Here is a 20553-nt window from a genome sequence, read left to right on the forward strand (position 1 = left end):
ACCCACCCTGATTTCTACAAGATTGGGTGTGTGTAAGGGAGATGATAATTTGTGATTTACAAGTCTATAATTCACATATCACCAACAGCATGATCAATTTAACTGCCACTTTAATGGAAGTTTTCACTTCCTTTTTAAACTTACTACCAAGTGATGGAATGTTTGTCAAAGTTACAGAATAAACAACAGGGGATAATATCATCGAGAGCTATTTTTAACAGCTCAATGGTGCAAGAAGTAGTTGTTTCCCTAAGAACAACTCCTACCAGGGGTCATCCATCAGCAGGGATTTAAGCCAGGACTTTCAATACCAAAGCACAACTCTCCACCACATGAGCTGAAGGAGCAGCTCTACTAGGAGGTAGCAGACTAGCCATTAGAGCGCGGTAAACACATTCAGGCCCTGCTTCAGCAAAGAGATTAAGAGTGTACGTACATCCCATTAAGTCAATGGGTGTTAAGATCACGCTTCTGGGGTTTCCAAACTGATGTTTCAGCCAGCATGTTAATAGTCAAAGAAACTTTAAAAGCCAAGCTGCCTTTTTAGACTAAAGTACATTTTCTAGATTAGACTTGAACTAACTGATTACATGTTCCATCCAAAAACAAAAAAACAAGCCTATATTGGAGAGAACATCAAAGTTTCATAGATAAGTGCTCAAAATCAGGCAATGCCAAAGTTAAGGTTGAACACACAATCTTAACTCTGTTCCTATAAAGACACTCTAATTATATGACCGCATAGTACTTTTCAAATAATGCAACACAATATCCTACAATTCTTTTATTTCAAAAACAAAATACAGCTTTGTGTATGGAAATTCTTGGGGGGTTCTTTAAACAAAAAAATCTGTAAAGTGAAAATTTGGCTAGATATCCCCCAAAACCTCCATGCCATCTAGTTTACGAGGTCTGCAGGAGTGACCCTCTGCCAGCCTGGCTCACCTTAGGAAGTCAGCTGTCAAGGGCATTCTTCTGTTTATACCTGCCAATATGCACAGAGGTTTGCATGGAAAGACTTGTGCTTAAAGTTTTCCACCTGCATAAAGCCTGAGTAATCAGGTTCTACACAGGTAGATTGCAAAGGTATTGGGGAGATTAAATCCACCCCCTTAGCTGGTATTCTAGTTTATATCTTGGAATAGCAGCAGGAGCCTCTTCTCACGAGGCACCTAATACAGAAGGACCCAAATACTCCCATTGACTTTAATGGGCTTTAGATCAGACCCTTATGTCACAGACAATTACTCTACAAGATTTGGATTACTGGGACCCACAGCCCATCCATTATCACGGCTTTCAAGACCAACCTATGCACAGTTGACCTGTAGATTTTTCCACTGCGGGTAAGTGTTGTGCAGACAGCCTTCTTTGTCTGCTGTGCAGGCACTCCCCCTCAGCACAGGGCTTATGTGGTGTGGAGGACTTCACACTGGCATAGTAGGGCCCCAAACCTTCAAAACTCAACCTTATGCAGTGAGACCACACAAAGCTAAGCACCATTGAAAAAACACAAAACAGAACTTAATTGGTAATTATAAACCCCACACAGTCCCTACATACAGGGCTGAATTTCACCCATAGAGCAGAGAAACTGCAGCTGCTATTCATATATTCCAAGCCCAGAAGGGATCTTTGTGATCATCTAGTCTGACCTCCTGTATAACACAGGTCATAGAACTTCTCCAAAATAATTCTTTCAGTGGGAGTTGCATGAAAATTATTGTAGGCAAAATTTAGTCCAATGAATGTATGGATTTTTTAAAAAAAGATAAGTGGTTGGTAGCAAACAAATCTGAAACTTTTTATCCTCATTTACCAAGGTAGGTCTTGAATGGCTTCAAAATCATCCTTCTGTAGAGAACAGGTCATGCCAGTAATACCTAGTTTTATGTCTTTATTCCTTGAAACAAACGTTATTACTTTTCTTAATCAGCTCTGATTGGCAGGACTGACTTCTTTGTTAATATCCAGTATCACCAGAGACTGAAGAAACTGTAATGGCCTTTACCTGCTTCAAATGGTCAAGCAGCAGTAATTTTTTAATATGGCATAAAATGGTCCTGTCTTTAGTTAATTTAAGACAACTATGGTTAGCCATTTTTTTTCGTGTTACCTCACATAGAATCTAATTTTGGAATCATTTTTCCCCCCATTCCCTACTGCCACCTTGTGGAATGTTTCCACCAATTAAGCCCACTGGCCTATGTCAGTTCTAAAGTTACAGAACAGATAAAACAGCCAGACTGTGAGTGTTTATTTTATGTTCATAATCTCCTCCTTATGTCTTGTTTATGATTTGTTATACTATTTAGCCACCAGAATGCCCCTATAAAATATTTTTTATGCCAGGGGGCAATTATCTGTATAAAATACAATGTAGGTAAATAAATACATCAAAAGTATCAGTGTTAATCTACCATCTGGGAAAGCCAAATTTGGCAGTGAACCCCAAGTACCAAGTCTCTAGCTAAAAGAAATAGAAATAAAAGCTAAGGCCAGGTCTACACAAAAAAGTTATGTTGACACAGCTACATTACTCAGAGGTGCGAAAAATCCACACCACTGAGCAAAATGACTAAGCCGACCCATAGGCGGCAGGTTCGTATAATTTTTGGTGGGGCCCAAAATGGTGGTTCCCCCCCCCGCTCTCACCCTGTAAGCTGATATAAAATGAAGCTACAATGCGTCAGCACCACAAGATTACAAGGGTCAATTAAAAGTGGAAAGTCAGAAGCAGCACTTGCCTATAAATACCTAATATATGGTATTAAATTTTGTTGCACCTGTTGTGACAAAGTGGGAATGTTCTAAATGTTTTCTCTGAATACTGTGTGGGTGCCTCAGTTTCCCCTGCAAAGTGCCAACTGACAGTGTTGGGGACAAAGAGATCAGGTGGCCTCCTTGTCCGGAAGAGACACAAAGGCCAGATGAGGGAGTGTCAGTTTGGAGCTGGCTGGGGAAATCGGGAGAGGCCCAGAACTTGGGTCTGGGCTCCCCACCCCCCAAGATGGACCTGACTGAGGGGTCCTGTTTTCTGTACTTACAAGCTCTGTTTTAGGCCTTGTCTACACTACAAGACTATTTTGAATCTACTTAAGTCGAATTTGTGGATTCGACCTTATGAAGTCGAATTTGTGTATCCACAGTAAATACACTAATTCGAATTTCTGAGTCCACAGTAACGGGGCTGGCGTCGACTTTGGAAGCGGTGCACTGTGGGAAGCTATCCCACAGTTCCCGCAGTCCCCGCTGCCCTTTGGAATGCTGGGTAGAGCTCCCAATGCCTCCTGGGGGAAAAATGTGTCGAGGGTGCTTTTGGGTAACTGTTGTCATTGAACCGTCAATCACGCCCTCCCTCCCTGAAAGCTCCGGCGGGAAATCTGTTCGCGCCCTTCTCTTGTCAGTTACAGCGCGTACGCCACAGCACTGCGAGCATGGAGCCCGCTGCGATCATCGCTGCACTTATGGCCGTTGTCAACTCCTCGCACCTTATCGTCCACCTCTTCCACAGTCAGCTGCTGAGAAATCGGGCGAGGAGGCTCCGGCAGCGCGGTGAGGACAGGAATTCACAGAGTGGCGCAGACCTCTCACAAAGCAGGGTACGCCGCGCCGTGGAGATCATGGTGGCAATGGGTCAAGTTCATGGTGTGGAACGGCGATTCTGGGCCCGGGAAACAAGCACGGACTGGTGGGACCGCATAGTGCTGCAGGTCTGGGATGAATCACAGTGGCTGCGAAACTTCAGGATGCGTAAGGGCACTTTCCTTGAACTCTGTGACTTGCTGTCCCCTGCCCTGAAGCGCCAGGACACCCGGATGCGAGCAGCCCTGAGTGTGCAGAAGTGAGTGGCCATAGCCCTCTGGAAACTTGCAACGCCAGACAGCTACCGGTCAGTAGCGAACCACTTTGGCGTGGGCAAATCTACCGTGGGGGTTGCTGTGATTGAAGTAGCCCACGCAATCGTTGAGCAACTTCTCTCAAAGGTAGTGACTCTCAGAAACGTCCAGGACATCATAGATGGCTTCGCCGCGATGGGATTCCCAAACTGCAGTGGGGCTATAGATGGAACTCACATCCCTATCCTGGCACCAGCCCACCAGGCCAGCGAGTACATTAACCGAAAGGGCTACTTTTCAATGGTGCTGCAAGCACTGGTAGACCATAGGGGACGTTTTACCAACATCTTCGTTGGGTGGGCGGGCAAGGTTCATGACGCGCGTGTTCAGGAACTCTGGTCTGTTTAAACACCTCCAGGCAGGTACTTTCTTCCCGGACCACAAAATAACGGTTGGGGATGTGCAGATGCCTACAGTGATCCTCGGGGACCCAGCCTACCTGCTAATGCCCTGGCTCATGAAGCCCTATACAGGCGCCTTGGACAGAGAGAAGGAACTCTTCAACTACCAGCTGAGCAAGTGCAGAATGGTGGTGGAGTGTGCTTTCGGACGTCTCAAGGGGAGATGGCGGAGCTTACTGACTCGCTCGGATATCAGCGAAAAGAATATCCCCGTAGTTATTGCTGCTTGCTGTGTGCTACACAATCTCTGAGAGCAAGGGCGAGACCTTTTTGTCCGGATGGGAGGTTGAGGCAAATCGCCTGGCTGCAGTTTACGCTCAGCCAGACACCCGTGCCGAGAGAATATCCCAGCGGGAAGCGCTGTGTATCCGGGAGGCTTTGAAAGCAAGTTTCCTCGGAGAGCAGGGTAACCTATGACTCTCCACTTGCTTTCAAGAGAAGCTGACCCTGGGCCTGTGTCTGTATGTGTCGATTTCGATCTGCGGTTACATACCCCGTTCTCCAAGTTTCCCCCACTTCCAAAGCACGTTTTAAATCAAATTAATTGTTACACTCATTATTAATAAATCTTTGTTTTACTTTGCATTTCTGTTCAGGTGTTGAAACATGGACGCATACTGTGCTGGGCACGGTGTGCACTGATGTACAGACCGCTTGTTCCATAGAGGAATGACATCCTCCTGCTCCTACATAGGTCTCTGGGGTGGGGGACGGTTGCAAGTGGTTGTGCATGAAGGGGAGGGATTGCAGGAAGGGGTGGGTTTGCAGGAAGGGGCGAGTGGTGCCTTCTTTGGATAGGGGTTTGGATGACGGCATTGGGCTGCGGGTTTGGGCGTAGGAAGGGGTGAGGGGTGTGGGGGAAGGGTGAGTATCTGTCCGTGGATGAGGGCTCTTGTTGGGGCTCAGGGCAGTGGAGAGGCTCGTTGCTACGGTGGAAGTTCATGGTAAGGGCAGTGTGCCTTAACATTAAGGGGGTGGCAGGCGCTAGGACCCTGGACAAGCATACACATCACAGAATGACCCGGGGCAGCATACACCACACAGAGTGACCCTGGTGCCTACTGACTGCAGTGTGTGTGTGTGCCCTGCAGTTGATCATGGCCCCAAGTCTGTACCCTGGTAATGTAGGCTATACCGTGCAATTATAAATCCCCTCCCCCCCATACACAAAAAAATCCTCTGACACGAAAGACGTGACCGAAACTGTGAATAACAGCAAACAGCTTTTAATAATCTAATACACAGTGGGGGGATGAAACTTGGATTTGGGACTGGGTGAGCCTGTAAGGGAAGCACTTCTACAAATTTATAGCGTGAGAGGTGTGTGGTACATTAGCGCTATGCAGTGGTGCAGTGACAGTTCTCACGGCCCCTACCGCCCCTCTGTCTAGTACTTTTGGGTGAGGGGGGGGCAGGACTTCTTGGCGGGGGAGGGCGGTTGCAGATACACTGCAGGGGGGCTCTGTCCTCCTGCCTGCGGTCCTGCAGAACATCAACAAGGCGCCAGAGCGTGTCCGTTTGCTCCCTCATTAGCCCAAGCAGCGTTTGAGTCGCCTGCTGGTCTTCCTGCCGCCACCTGTCCTCCCGTTCGATGTGTGTGCGATGCTGTTGACATAGGGTCTCCCTCCACTGTCTCTGCTCTGCCGCCTCGGCTCTGGAGCAGGCCATCAGTTCCGCAAACATCTCGTCCCTAGTCTTTTTCTTTCGCCGCCTAATCTGCGCCAGCCTCTGCGAGGGGGATGCCGGGGCAGTCCGGGAAAGAGCCGCAGCTGTGTGATGGGAAAAGTAACTGATTTCCTTGAACAGATACATGTTTGCGAACAGTGAACACAGTCTAGTCAGTTTCTCTGAACAAGACCATACAGGGCAACAAGTCTCACGAGATCTCGGTACAAGTTCGAGATTTCGGAATACGCTCTCATTGGCTGCAGCATTGCACAGGAGAGCGGACAAGTGGGGAGAGACAGCTGAATCCGTCTAGCAGACAGTCCTGGTAAGCCTTACAGTACATTCTGCTTATCAGTTAATGGATAGCTGTGCCCTCCCGCTAAAGGCAATCTGGAAATCATATACTCTGACCCTTTTCCAGCCACTCCCGCCAGTGCACGGGAAAGATCAATGTATGCTTTTCCTATGTGGCCTACAACACGTGGCTGTTAAGCGAGGGTCATTGTTATGCAAAGTAAAAGTCAACCATTCACAACAGTAACAATACACTAATTGCCCTAATTAGATGCAGCATTTCATGAACGAGATCACCCTGATGCGGGTCCCTCGGAGTCACAAAGAGCGGATGCTAAGGGAAGCCCTGCAGAGACCAGGACCATATGCGGCCATGCTTGTGGAGGCGATGATTCCCGTCTACATAAGGATGTCCTGGCGCGGAAGAGTGTGCTTCCACGGAGCACCCAACAAGGCACCTCTCCCCAGGAACCTCCTGCGGAGGCTTTTCGAGGACCTAAATGAGACCTTTGTTGAATTGTCCCTGGAGGATTATTGTTCAATCCCTATATGTGTGGATCTACTTTTCATATAGTTTTTCATTGAAAATTTTATATATAGTATTTCTATTTTTATACCTGTTTTATAAAAAATAAATGTTTACATGTTTATAGCACTTACCGCCTGATCCTTCCCCTGATTCTGAGTCCGGGTTAACGGCCGGGGAGGGTTGGTAGGGGATCTCTGTGAGGGTGATGAAGAGATCCTGGCTGTCAGGGAAAGCGGTATTGTAAGCGCTGTCGCCTGCGCCGTCCTCCACAGACCCTTCCTCATCTTCCCCATCGGCGAACATCGAGGAGGAACTGTCCAGGTTCACTATGCCATCCACTGAGTCCACGGTCACTGGTGGGGCAGTGGTGGCAGACCCACCTAGAATGGCATGCAGTGCCTCGTAGAAGCGGCATGTCTGGGGCAGGGCTCCGGCGCGTCCGTTTGCCGCTCTGACTTTTTGGTAGCCTTGTCTCAGGTCCTTGATTTTCACGCGGCACTGCATTGCATCCCGGCTGTATCCTTTCTCTATCATTGCTTTGGAGACCTTCTCGAAGGTCTTTGCATTCCGCTTGCTGGAGCGCAGCTCTGACAGCACAGACTCCTCGCCCCACACACCGATCAGATCCAGGACTTCCCGGTCTGTCCATGCTGGGGACCTCTTTCTATTCTTGGATTGGCTGGACTCCTCTGCTGGAGAGCTCTGCATCGTTGCAGGTGCTGCGGAGCTCGCCCCGATGTCCAGCCAGGACGTCAGATTCAAAGTGCCCAGACAGGAAAATGAATTCAAATTTTCCCGGGTCATTTCCTGTGTGGCTGGTCAGAGAATCCAAGCTCCGACTGCTGTCCAGAGCGTCAACAGAGTGGTGCACTGTGGGATAGCTCCCGGAGCTACTAAGTTCGATTTGCATCCACACCTAGCCTAATTCGAGCTAGCCATGTCGAATTTAGCGTTACTCCACCTGTCGGGGTGGAGTACCGAATTCGAACTAAAGAGCCCTCTAGTTCGAATTAAATGGCTTCCTGGTGTGGACGGTTGAACGGTTAGTTCGAATTAACGCTGCTAAATTCGAATTAAAGTCCTAGTGTAGACCAGGCCTTAGACTGTATCCCTGTCATCTAATAAACCTTCTGTTTTACTGTCTGGCTGAGAGTCACATCTGACTGCGGAGTTGGGGTGCACGGACCTCTGGTTGCCCCAGGACCTGCCTGGGCAGACTCGCTGCGGAAAGTGCACAGTGTGGAAGGGCATGCTGAATGCTCCGAGGTCAGACCCAAGAAGGTGTAAGCTTCTTGCCCTGGAGACAGTATGCTCAGAGAGGAGGCTCCCCCAGAGTCCTGACTGGCTTTGTATGGAGTTGTTCCAAAGCATCCCAGCATCCCCTTCCACACCATGCACTTCCCGGAAGTCTGCACAGGCACTGACACTCCCTCCTCTGGCCTTTGTCTCTTTTCCAAGCATTAGGAGGCCACCTGATCTCCTTGTTCTCCAAAACCTTCAGTTGGCACCTTGCAGGAGAGTGGCCCAGGCCATCAGTTGCCTGGAGACAGGGGGTCAGCCATTCTCTGTGCAGACAGCATCATACTGGCCCTCTAGGGCTTTACAACAATCACACACCCTTATCCCACCATCTAGAGCCTTAAGAAATGCATTGGGGAAACTGAGGCACACAGACAGTACTCAGAGAAAACACCTGTATACGACCAGTTACATACTTTGAAGGGTGTAAAATAATCAAATATTGTGCTAAATACAATGATACTCCAAACTGACCACCAAATTTAAGTTGCATGTTTTTCCCCTCAGGTGAGGGTTCTGGGGTGGGGCTGGGGATGAGGGGTTCACAGTGCAGGAGCATGCTCGGTGCTGGGGGTGCAGGCTTTGGGGTGAGGCAGGGCTGAGGATGAGGAACTTGGGGTGCAGACAGGCCAGAGAGGACTCCCCATCACCACCACTGGCAGCAGCAAGCTCCAGGGGAGGGACCCCTCCTGGCCCCCACGGCGCACACACTCTACACATTCTCCTAGAGCCCCTCTCAGGTCCAGAAAGCTCACTCCCCTCCCCTATGATGGGTACTGGAGGGGGGGCACAGGTGGCCTTCCATGTTGCTGCCCCTCACCATAACTTCACTGTGGATGGGGGATGGGGCTGCCCCTTGCCCAGCATGGGGCAGAAGTGGGGTAGGCAGGGTGGTGGCTGGCTATGGGATGGGGGAGCAGGGTGTCATAAAATTCACCCAAGCCCCAGCTGCTCAGGTCTAGGAAGCCTCCCTCTCCCATCCCTCCTGTGGCGGGTGGGTTGGTGGGTGCTGGGGGAGGGGGCATTGCCTTCACATGTGGCTTTCTGCCTCCCCTGTGCAGCCTGCTGTGCCTCACTGGGGGTAGGAGTAGGGGCTGGGACTGGGGCTGGGGCAGGGGGGGAATCATAGGGTCAAACACTCAAACATAATAAAAAATCATAGGGTCAAACACTCACGGAAGCCCCAGCAGCTCCTAAGGTGAATGATGTCTGTCTCCTGGCCTGTTTGTGTCTCCTCCAGGTAGGGGCAGGAGAGGGGAGGCCCCCTCCACTCCCCTCCCCCTCCTGAGTGCTTCAGAAGTAGTTAGCAATGCATTCCTCTTATGCTAATGTTGCAGCCCTTAGGCTACAGCAGCAGCAACAAAGGAGAGAGAGAGACACGCTGTGCGCTCTCTTTACATTCAGGCAGGGAAACTCCGGGGAGGGGGAAAAATCTAGCTCCAAATATTGGTGGAGCAGAGCCCCTGATTATGAATATTCCTGGGGCTTTAGCTCCAAGAGCCCATATAAGTTGGCGCCCATGAGCCGACCTAACTCCTGGTGTAGATGGTGCTAGGTCTATAGAAGAATTCTTGGGGAAACAGATTAACTGCCATGACGGGAGAACCCCTCCCATCCCTATACTGAGTGTCTACAATGAAGCGCTACAGCAGCTCTGCTGCAGTGTTTCCAGCAAAGATATTGCGTAAGATTCTGGGATAGATAATTGAAAAGAGGGAGGTTTCATTTTTTAAGTCTTTTTTCTCCTTTACTTGAATGAATATACTGGCATTGTATATAGATATATATATACTGACACCCCAGTTGGGTCATCTGCAGACCTCAAAGCATGAGTCTCTACTGCCAAAAGAGTAGGTAGCAATAGCAGACTCAAATCTCTCTGTCTGGCCTAGGCACTAGAGTAGGGCAACAGTCCTACTGTGTGAGTGTGGTTTTCAGCTGCATAGAGGGTTTTTTCTGCTTTGGTAGTACCAGTTCCAGCAATGTTCCTCATTTTAAGTATAACAAAGCTCTCTCAAACTGGTAGAATCTTTCAAAACAAAATACAATTTTGAGAGACCACTGTAAACCACTAAAAGGCCAAATAGTATGAGCATTTGTTTAAACTTAAAAGTAATAAAAGCCAGACTCTATACGATAAGAATTAAATTCTGTCTTTAGCTAAACCTCTGGTTGCCTGAATTGGAAACAGCCCTTTTTTTAAGACCCCTTCACTACTGAGGCAAAATGGACGGATTAAAAGAAGGTGTTTTATCCAAAATTATATGTTGTAGGTTTCCCCATTGCTAGTATCTGAATTTTTATTTATTTATTTATCTATTTGTGTGTGTGTGTGTGTGTGTGCGCGCGTGTGTTTCAGTCTGGTGTTCTGTGATGTTGTTCTCATTGTTGGTAACCTAACAATGGGCCATAAAATGCTGTCCATTCTTAAGTAGAACTTAGAAACAAACAATGGCACCATAGAAACCAAAGTCACTGCCTAACATCTTAACAATAGGTGAGTGTCATTTTCTCTTATATTTTGGCCAGGTTTGACTGCAAAATATCACACATGATTCAGTACATATAAAGTATCTGAAAAACAGTAAACATCCAGGCATAACTATTTGCTGAAAACAGTAGAGAGAAAAGACTTTGGGACTGGGTCAGTCTATATTTACAAGTAGTAGCTTCATGCCAATTGACCACCATGCATTTGCACATTTAACCATAAAATTAAATAGCTAAATCCAAATTAACATACCAATTTCAACTGGAAGATGTGTGATCTGGTTATTTGATAACTCCAATACTTTCAGCTCTTGAAACAGGGCAATGTAGGCTGGAATGGTTTCTATCTGTGTTTTGTAGATATGCCATTCTTTCAGATGTGTCTGTTCTTTCAATGAATCTGGCAATTCCTGTAATGAAATGAGATTACATAAATCAAGAGTATTTGGATAGTGTTTTATTTTTCCATGTGCTTAAGTGTTTTGTTGAATCAGGTCCAGAATAGTCTGGTCCTTTGAGATCTGCCTTTAGCATTTATCAATGTTTCCAAATTTGTCTCCTTCTGAGAAGGAATATAGGGTATGTCTACACTGCAATTAAAAACCTGTGGCTGGACTATGCCCGCTGACTCGGGCTTGCAGGTGTCAGGCTAAGGGGCTATGTAAATTGTAGTGTAGACTTTGGGGCTCAGGCTAGAGCTTGGACTCTAGGACCCTGCGAGGGGGAGGGTCAGAGTTCAGGCACCAGCCCGAGCCCCAATATCTACACCACAATTAAAGAGCCCCACAGCCAGAGTCAGCTGGCAAGGCCAGCTGTGGGTCTAATTGCTATGTAGACATACCCACTGAGACTGAAGAGTGCAAACTCTTTTTAACTTGGTCATATAGCGACATAGCAACACTGGGTCAAAATCATGGGTAAAATTTTCAGAAGTGTCTACATGACTGGGAAGTCTAAATCCCATTTTCAAAAAGTGACCTGGGCACTTAGGAGCCCAAGTCCCATTGACTTTCACTTTCCGAAATAGGACTCCTAAATCACTTAAGCGTTTTTGAAAATGTTACCCCCGGATCTTTCTTTTGGCTCCAGGAAGCATGGAAATAGTGTTTTTAAACAACTAATTAGAAACAATTTAGGCCTTGCCAATTTCTAGAATTATTTCAAATACTTGAGAAAGAATTTGCTACTGGGGTAATTTTCAAAACTCCATTCAGTTTAACCCATGTGTTTCAACCGTTTTGAATGATGGGGGGTGCAGGTTTTTAAGCCTTTGAATTCATACTAAATTGTTTTAGTTAATTCGTTTTCAATTCTGATCAACTTTTCATGGTTTGAATTATGCAACAAATGCCCTAAACTTGGGTCAGATAGAAATCAGTTGATAAAAATGAAAATTAGGTCATTTTAGACTCTATTTTTGTAAAGTAGCATATCATCTAGCAATCTTACTGCTAGGTTTTATATCATTCTGCGGTGGTAACATCTGAAATAAATAATCTAGCTGAGATGCCATTACCATCTCTGCAGCAGTAACGCCACCTCATAAAATGAGTTTTAATAGTTTCCACCTTTACTCCCTTTAAATCTTTGTGTGTGGGTTTTGTTCTGTTCTTTTAGAATTTTACATTACAAAGGCAACTTTAATTGTGAAGACCACAATTTTAACTTATTTTTAAGATCAGAAACCTCAGTTTTTCTTTAGATTTGTTAGTTTCCCCCAAAATATTAATATGGTGACATATTTTAATAGGTTCCTCTTAATTAAGCACCAGTAATAGTGCTACTTATGTACAGCTAAATCATTCCTCTTAACTTGATTAGCAGTACATTGAAACAGACATTCAAATGCTGACCACTGGGATTTTTTTAAAGAATAATTTAATGCTAGTTCTAATTCCATGACTTCATATATATATATATATATATATATATATATATATATATAAATCTGCAGACATTGAGTCTGTATGTAATTCTTTTTTTTTCCCCCTTCTCTTTTTGATATGGATTGCTTCATTTTTTTACTTTATCTGCCCAGGAAGTATTTAGCATATTTTGATTCATCCTATATATTTGTCAGTTTCTGGCAGTTAAAAAATAAAGTGCCTGAATTACCTCAAGGCTGGTAATGAGCAATCTTTCTAAATTCTTGTGGACGATTACCCCACCCTTTCCTTCCCCCCCCAACCCCTCCAAATGTGCAGTACTTATTTTTACATCTATTATAAATAAATAAATCATAAAGGTTCAAACTATGACTGCTCTCTTTCATCTCATTCTTGATTTTCCCCACCATTATGGGCTAAACTGAGACTTAACTTGAAGCTTCAACCTATGGGGTAACACATACTTGTACCAGCCAAGGAGGAGCTCTCAGAAGGAATTGTGAGTCAGGGAGGAAGTGGCGGCTGGCCCAGTACTTAAGGGGCTAACTTAGAACTTACAAGATGCAGGTTCAAAGGCCTTCTCTACCATGTGTGACTGTGGGCAAGTCACTTAGTCTTTCTGTGTCTCAGTTTCCCATCTTTAAAATGGAGATGATAGCACTTACTTACCTCACTAGGGTGTTGTGAAGATAAAGACTGTGAGGTGCTCAGATAGGATGGTAATAAGGGCCATGTATGTAACTAGATAGATAAGAGACACTCCATTTGGGGTATGGCTACACTGGCGATTTGCAGCGCTGGAAAGCCTCCACCAGCGCTGCAGTTAGTAAGTGGCCACACCTGCAGGGCACTTCCAGCGCTGCAACTCCCTGGCTGCAGCGCTGGCTGTACACCTCACTCAGCATGGGGAATAAGGATTCCAGCACTGGTGCTGCAGCGCTGGTCATCAAGTGTGGCCACACACCAGCACTGTGATTGGCCTCCAGGGTATAAGGATGTATCCCAGAATGCCTCTTCAGCCACTCTGCTCATCAGGTCAGACTCTACTGCCCTGGCCTCAGGTGACCCGCCCTTTAAATGCCCCAGGAATTTTAAAAATCCCCTTCCTGTTTGCTCAGCCAGGTGTGGAGTGCAATCAGTGAATCTTTACAGGTGACCATGCCTCCAAGTGGCAAATGAGCCCCAGCATGGAGCAATGGCGAGCTGATGGACCTCATCAGTGTTTGGGGGGAGGAATCTGTGCAGGCACAGCTGCGCTCTAGCCGTAAGAATTATGATACCTTTTCCCAGGTATCAAGAGCCATGCAGGATAGGGGCCATGAGCGTGACGCGCTGCAGTGCAGGGTAAAAGTAAAGGAGCTGCGGAGTGCCTATTGCAAAGCACGCGATCCGGCGCTGCCCCCACGACCTGCCGGTTTTACAAGGAGCTGGATGCGATTTATGGGGGTGACCCCTCTGTAAATCCAAGGACCACGATGGACAGTTCAGAGCCGGTAGAGGAGGGGGAGGGGGAGGCAGACAGTGAGGCTACTGTGGTGGGGGAAGACACCCTGGAGTCCCAGGAGGCATGCAGTCAGGAGCTCTTCTCAAGCCAGGAGGAAGCTAGCCAGTCGCAGCCCCTGGGACTTGGTGCAGAAGAATCACAGGAGGAATACTACAGTGTGAGACTTGAAACTAACTTCAGATTATACACAATGCAGGCTCTCTTAAAATGTATCATTTGCTGTATTTTTATAGTGACCTTGACTAGTCCTGGACCGGTCTTATCAGTGACTGAAAGAAAGCTTCAGAACCTGAGAAGGAAGCCTAAGAAAAGCAAGGAAGATTTGGTGACGGCAGTTATGAACCAGTGTGCAACAGAGAATAAAACTGTGCAGGAATGGAGAGAAAAGACGCAGCACTGGAAGGAAACAGAAAGCAGGAGAAAGGCGTTGACGCTGAAGAAAACCACGAGGCAGCTTATAAACCTCATGGCGCGCCAAACAGACTGTATGCAGTCACTGGTAGCAGGCAGAGCACTACCGTGCCAAACCCCCACCCTCCCAAACCTCTTTCCCCATGCACCAATATCAGCTCCAAGTCCCATTCCCCAGCATCCAGGTTCTTACCTACACCATCACCAGCTGCCCCCGACACCTGTACGGTCACCTATGAGCCCAGAGAACTACGACCCTTACCCTCTGCACTCAACCCCCATCACCATGCAACAGTACAATCCTGAGGTGCACAGCACTCCTGGCAGTACATATGCAAACCTATGAATGTACAGTTCAACAACCAACCCCCATGTGCGTTTACTTGCTTTTTTTTTAAATAAATGATTTCTTTGATTATGAAACAGTTTTTATTATTACATAAAGTGAAAGATAACAAACACCAAGGAAAACACAGGCAATTAAAAGCACTGTAACCAGTGCACGTCACTCCTGGGCAAGGCAAAAAACACTACTGTTGGCTTTCAGCCTCAAATTCCTCCCTCAAGGCATCCCTAATCCTTGTTGCCCTGTTGTGGGCGTCTCTAGTAGCCCTGCTGTCTGGCTGTGCAAATTCAGCCTCCAGGACTTGTACCTCGTTGGTCCATGCCTGGCTGAATGTTTCACCCTTCCCTTCACAAATATTATGGAGGGTACAGCACGCGGATATAACCGCAGGGATGCTGCTTTCCCCCAAGTCTAGCTTCCCATAAAGGGCTCTCCAGCGCCCCTTTAAACGCCCAAAAGCACACTCCACAGTCATTCGGCACCGGCTCAGCCTGTAGTTGAAACGGTCCTGGCTCCTGTCCAGCTTCCCTGTATAGGGTTTCATGAGCCAAGGCATTAATGGGTAAGCGGGGTCCCCAAGGATCACAATGGGCATTTCAACGTCCCCTACTGTGATCTTCCTGTCTGGGAAAAATGTCCCTTCCTGCATCTTCCTGAACAGGCCACTGTTCCGAAAGATGCGTGCATCATGCACCTTTCCAGGCCAGCCTGTGTAAATGTCAATGAAATGCTCACGGTGATCCACAAGCGCCTGGAGAACCATAGAGAAATACCCCTTGCGATTAATGTACTCGTAGGCTAGGTGGGGTGGTGCTAGAATAGGAATATGCGTCCCATCTATTGCCCCTCCACAGTTAGGGAAACCCATTTCTGCAAAGCCATCCACAATGTCCTGCACGTTCCCCACAGTCACGGTTCTCCTTAGCAGGATGCAATTAATGGCCCTGCAAACTTGCATCAACACGATTCCAACAGTCGACTTTCCCACTCCAAACTGGTTCCCGACCGACCGGTAGCTGTCTGGAGTTGCCAGCTTCCAGATTGCAATAGCCACCCGCTTTTCCACCATCAGGGCAGCTCTCAATCTTGTGTCCTTGCGCCGCAGGGTGGGGGCGAGCTCAGCACACAGTCCCATGAAAGTGGCTTTTCTCATACGAAAGTTCTGCAGCCACTGCTCATCATCCCAGACTTCCATGACAATGTGATCCCACCACTCACTGCTTGTTTCACGAGCCCAAAAGCGGCGTTCCATGGTGCTGAGCATTTCCGTTACCGCCACAAGCAATTTCATGTCACCCGCATTAGGCAAATCCAGATCATCGTCGGACTCCTCACTGTCACTTTGGAGCTGAAGGAATAGCTCAACTGCCAAACGTGATGTGCTGGCGACAGTCATCAGCAAAGTCCTCCGCAGCTCAGGCTCCATTTCACACAGAAAGCGTGCTGCACTCACAATGGCAAGAAACGTGGATGGGGAAACTGTGACTGCTGGGAAGTGAAGCGATGCACCACGGGGCATTGGAACAGGAAGCGGAATGACCCACACACTTCCTTCCCCTTCCCACAATACTCAGCGCCAAAACGGCGCCAAAACGGGACGAGGTGCTCTGTGGGATAGCTGCCCACAATGCACCTCTCAGTACAGCGCTGCAAATTCTGCAAATGTGGCCACACTGCAGCGCTGGTAGCTGTCAGTGTGGCCACACTGCAGCGCTGGCCCTGCACAGCTGGACGACCAGCGCTGCAAACTACCAGCGCTGCAACTCGCCAGTGTAGCCATACCCTTCACAATTCCTCCAGAGCTCCACTTTGGTAGGACGGTTAGATGGACGTTGCATTATCCCTTTACCAAACCCAATGTATTTCTCTTCTCCCACTGACTGGTGCACACTCCTCTCCTCATCCACTTCATTCCCACTTGCTAGGGTGGGACAGTCTTTGGCATGCTCTCCTCCCACCCAAGAGGCAAGGTTCAGGTAGCTGCTGCTTGGAAGTTGGGAAGAGTGGATGGCAGAGAGAAAGCACATTACACTTCCTTGTTCCCTGGCTCTGCCATGATCTAGCTCTATTGCTGTCCCTTCACTGGTCTGCCATTTCTTTCCATCTTGTACACATGCTCCTAACACCTGTTCCTAATTCACCAAAGTGAGCACTGAGAGTGAAATCCTGGTCCTATTGGAGTCACATGGCAAAACTCCCATCAGCTTCACTGAGGCTAGGATTTCATCCTGAGTGTTCTCCATAAATAAAAAGATAATCATGCAAAACGTTTTTCTTTGTTAGAGATAGACTGATCCAAAGTGCTGGGCTTTCCTCTGCTATCTGACTCCTTCATAACTTTGGGAATGTTATGAAGTTTGGGAACTTCATAACTTAGGGATTTATTCTATTGTCTGGAATCAATTTGAAAGGCTTAGACAATTTTACTTATGTTTCATTAAGAACTAAGTATCAGAGGGGTAGCCGTGTTAGTCTGGATCTGTAAAAGCCGCAGAGTCCTGTGGCACCTTATAGACTAGCAGATGTATTCAGTGGTGAGCTGCAGCCGGTTCGCACCAGTTCACGAGAACCGGTTGTTAAATTTAGAAGCCCGTTTAGAACCGGTTGTTCCTGGAGGGACAACTAGTTCCAAAAGGGCTTTTAAATTTAACAAAAGCTCTAGCAGCTTCCTACCCTTCCCCCGGCCCCAGCTCACCTCACTCCACCTCTGCCTCCTCTTCTGAAGCTCCTCCGGCTTCTTCTCCCCGTTCCCAGCTTCCCGCAAATCAGCTGTTCGCGCGGAAAGCCTGAGAGGGCTGAGAAGGAAGGAGCAGCTTCCTGCAGGTGAGCTTGAGCTGGGGCCGGGGGTCAGGGGCGCCAGCGGGAGGAGGGCTCCAGGCGCCGCGCCACCCAGCGAGGTCGCGGCGGGACCCTGGGGCCGGGCAGCACGGCTTCTGCCCCCCCGGGTCCAGCTGCAAACTCACCAGGCAGTGCAGCGCGGCTCCTGCCCGGCCCCCGGGGCCGGCCCCGACCTCGGCCGGGCGGCGCGGCTCCTGCCTGGCCCCCGGGGCCGGCCCCGACCTTGGCCGGGTGGCTCCGGTCCCAGCCCCAGCCCAGCTGGGCCCCCACCACCAGGCAGCATGGTAAGGGAGCAGGGAGGGCGTGTTGGATAGAAGGCAGGGGAGTTGGGGGGGTGGATTAGTGTCGGAGCGGTCAGAGGGCAGGGAACAGGGGGATTGAATGGGGGCAAGGGTCCCTGGGGGGCAGTTAGGGGTAGGGATTCCAGGGACAGTCAGGGGACAGAGAGAAGGGGTGGTTGGATGGAGTAGGGGTCCCGGGGTGCCATCAGGAATGAGAGAAGGGGTTGGATGGGGTGGCAAGGGGCAGTCAGGGGACAGGGAAGGGGGTGGATAGGGCACGGGTCTCGGGGGGGCTGTCAAGGAACATGGGGGGGTTGGATGGGGCAGGAGTCCCCGGGGGGGCATGACCCCCTCATGGAGTGAGGAGGAGGGAACCGGTTGTTAATATTTTGGCAGCTCATCACTGGACATATTGGAGCATGAGCTTTCGTGGGTGAATACCCACTGATGTTACATGCATCCGACGAAGTGGGTATTCACCCATGAAAGCTCATGCTCCAATACGTCTGTTAGTCTAGAAGGTGCCACAGGACTCTTAAGAGCTGCTATTAAGAACTAAGGATTGCTATAGTAGTATCAAGTAGGGCTCTCAAGCGATTAAAAAAATTAATCATGATTAATCACACTGTTAATAATAGAATACCATTTATTTAAATATTTTGGATGTTTTCTACATTTTCAAATATATTGATTTTAATTACAACACAGAATACAAAGTGTACAGTGCCCACTCTATATTTATTTTTATTACAAATGTTTTCACTGTAAAAAACAAAAGAAATAGTATTTTTAAACTCATTACTACAAGTACTGTAGTGCCATCTCTTTATCATGAAAGTTGAACTTACAAATGTAGAATTATTTAAAAAAAAAACCTGCATTTAAAAATAAAACAATGTATAATTTTAGAGCCTGCAAGTCCACTCAGTCCTACTTCTTGTTCAGCCAATCGCCCTGACAAACAAGTTTACATTTGCAGGAGATAATGATGTCCGCTTCTTGTGTACAGTGTCACCTGAACGTGAAAACAGGTGTTCTCATGGCACTGTTGTAGCCAGTGTCGCAAGATATTTATGTGCCAGATGTGCTAAAGATTCATATGTCCCTTCATGCTTCAACCACCATTCCAGGGGATGTGCGTCCATGCTGATGACAGGTTCTGCTCGATAACAATCCAAAGCAGTGCAGACTGATGCATGTTCATTTTCTTTATCTGAGTCAGATGCCACCAGAACACGGTTGATTTTTTTTTTGGTGGTTCGGGTTCTGTATTTTCCGCATCGGAGTGTTGCTTTTTTAAGACTTCTGAAAGCATGCTCCACACTTCATCCCTCTCAGATTTTGGAAGGCACTTCAGATTCTTAAACCTTGGGTCAAGTGCTCTAGCTATGTTTAGAAATCTCACATTAATACCTTCTTTGCGTTTTGTCAAATCTGCAGTAAAAGTGTTCTTAAAATGAACAACATGTTCTGGGTCATCATCCAAGACTGCTGTAACATGAAATATATGGCAGAATGCAGGTAAAACAGAGCAAGGGAATTCTCCCCCAAGGAGTTCAGTCACAAATTTAATTAACACATTATTTTTTTAAAGAGTGTCATCAACATGGAAGCATGTCCTCTGGAATGGTTGCTGAAGCATGAAGGGGCATACGAATATTTAGCATATCTATCACATAAATACCTTGCAGTGCCAGCTACAAAAGTGCCATGCAAATGTCTGTTCTTCCTTTCTGGTGACATTGTAAATAAGAAGAGGGCAGAATTATTTCCTGTAAATGTAAACAAACTTGTTTGTCTGAGCGATTGGCTGAACAAGAAGTATGACTAAGGCCTGGTCTACACTAGGGGGGAGGGGTTCGATCTAAGGTACGCAACTTCAGCTACGCGAATAGCGTAGCTGAAGTCGAAGTACCTTAGTTCGAATTACTTACCCGTCCTCACGGCGCGGGATCGACGTCTGCGGCTCCCCCGTCGACTCCGCCACCGCCGTTCGCAGTGGTGGAGTTCCGGAGTCGACGGGAGCGCGTTCGGAGTTCGATATATCGCGTCTAGATGAGACGCAATATATTGAACTCTGAGAAATCGATTGCTACCCGCCGATATGGCGGGTAGTGAAGACGTACCCTGAGTGGACTTGTAGGCTCCAAAGTTTTACATTATTTTGCTTTGGAGTGCAGTTATATAACAAAAAAAAATCTGCATTTGTAAGTTGCACTTTCACGACAAAGAGATTGCACTACAGTACTTGCACATAAATACTATTTCTTTTGTTTATCATTTTTTCAATGCAAATATTTATACTCAAAAATAATATACACTTGGATTTCAATTACAACACAGAATACAATATATATATGAAAATGTAGAAAACATCCAAAATATTTAATAAATTTCAATTGGCATTCTATTGTTTAACACTGCAATTAAAACTGTTAAAAATTAATTTTTAATTACGATTAATTTTTTGAGTTAATCACATGAGTTAACTGTGATTAATTGACAGTCCTAGTACCAAGATATTCTTTCTGGATGTTTGGTCCAGTAATCAGGCCAAATTCAAACCTGATTGTAATAGAGTTGAACCCACTCACACAAGGTCTGAATTTATATCAATTGTCTAGACTTCCAAGTTTTCTCTGACAATCTTTCTTTATACCCAGTATTATATGGGATAAACAACCTAGTGTTTTGCTATAGTGTTCCA

At 47.1% G+C, this 20553-nt stretch overlaps 1 protein-coding gene and 1 long non-coding RNA gene across 3 annotated transcripts in view; one reads left to right on the plus strand and one right to left on the minus strand.

Annotated features, from left to right (window-relative positions):
• LRRC2 (leucine rich repeat containing 2) overlaps positions 1-20553 on the minus strand; it is an 86916-nt gene that overhangs the window by 50955 nt on the left and 15408 nt on the right. The window contains exon 3 of the mRNA XM_045020345.1: positions 10834-10990. Coding sequence (XP_044876280.1) covers positions 10834-10990 — 157 coding nt within the window. The remainder of the gene's footprint in view (positions 1-10833; positions 10991-20553) is intronic.
• LOC123372325 overlaps positions 10540-20553 on the plus strand; it is a 50074-nt gene continuing 40060 nt past the window's right edge. For both annotated transcript variants that reach the window (XR_006580214.1, XR_006580213.1), the window contains exon 1: positions 10540-10587. This is a non-coding gene — a long non-coding RNA (uncharacterized LOC123372325). The remainder of the gene's footprint in view (positions 10588-20553) is intronic.

This window comes from Mauremys mutica, chromosome 6 (assembly GCF_020497125.1).
Source record: "Mauremys mutica isolate MM-2020 ecotype Southern chromosome 6, ASM2049712v1, whole genome shotgun sequence".
NCBI classification, from domain to species: Eukaryota; Metazoa; Chordata; order Testudines; family Geoemydidae; genus Mauremys; species Mauremys mutica.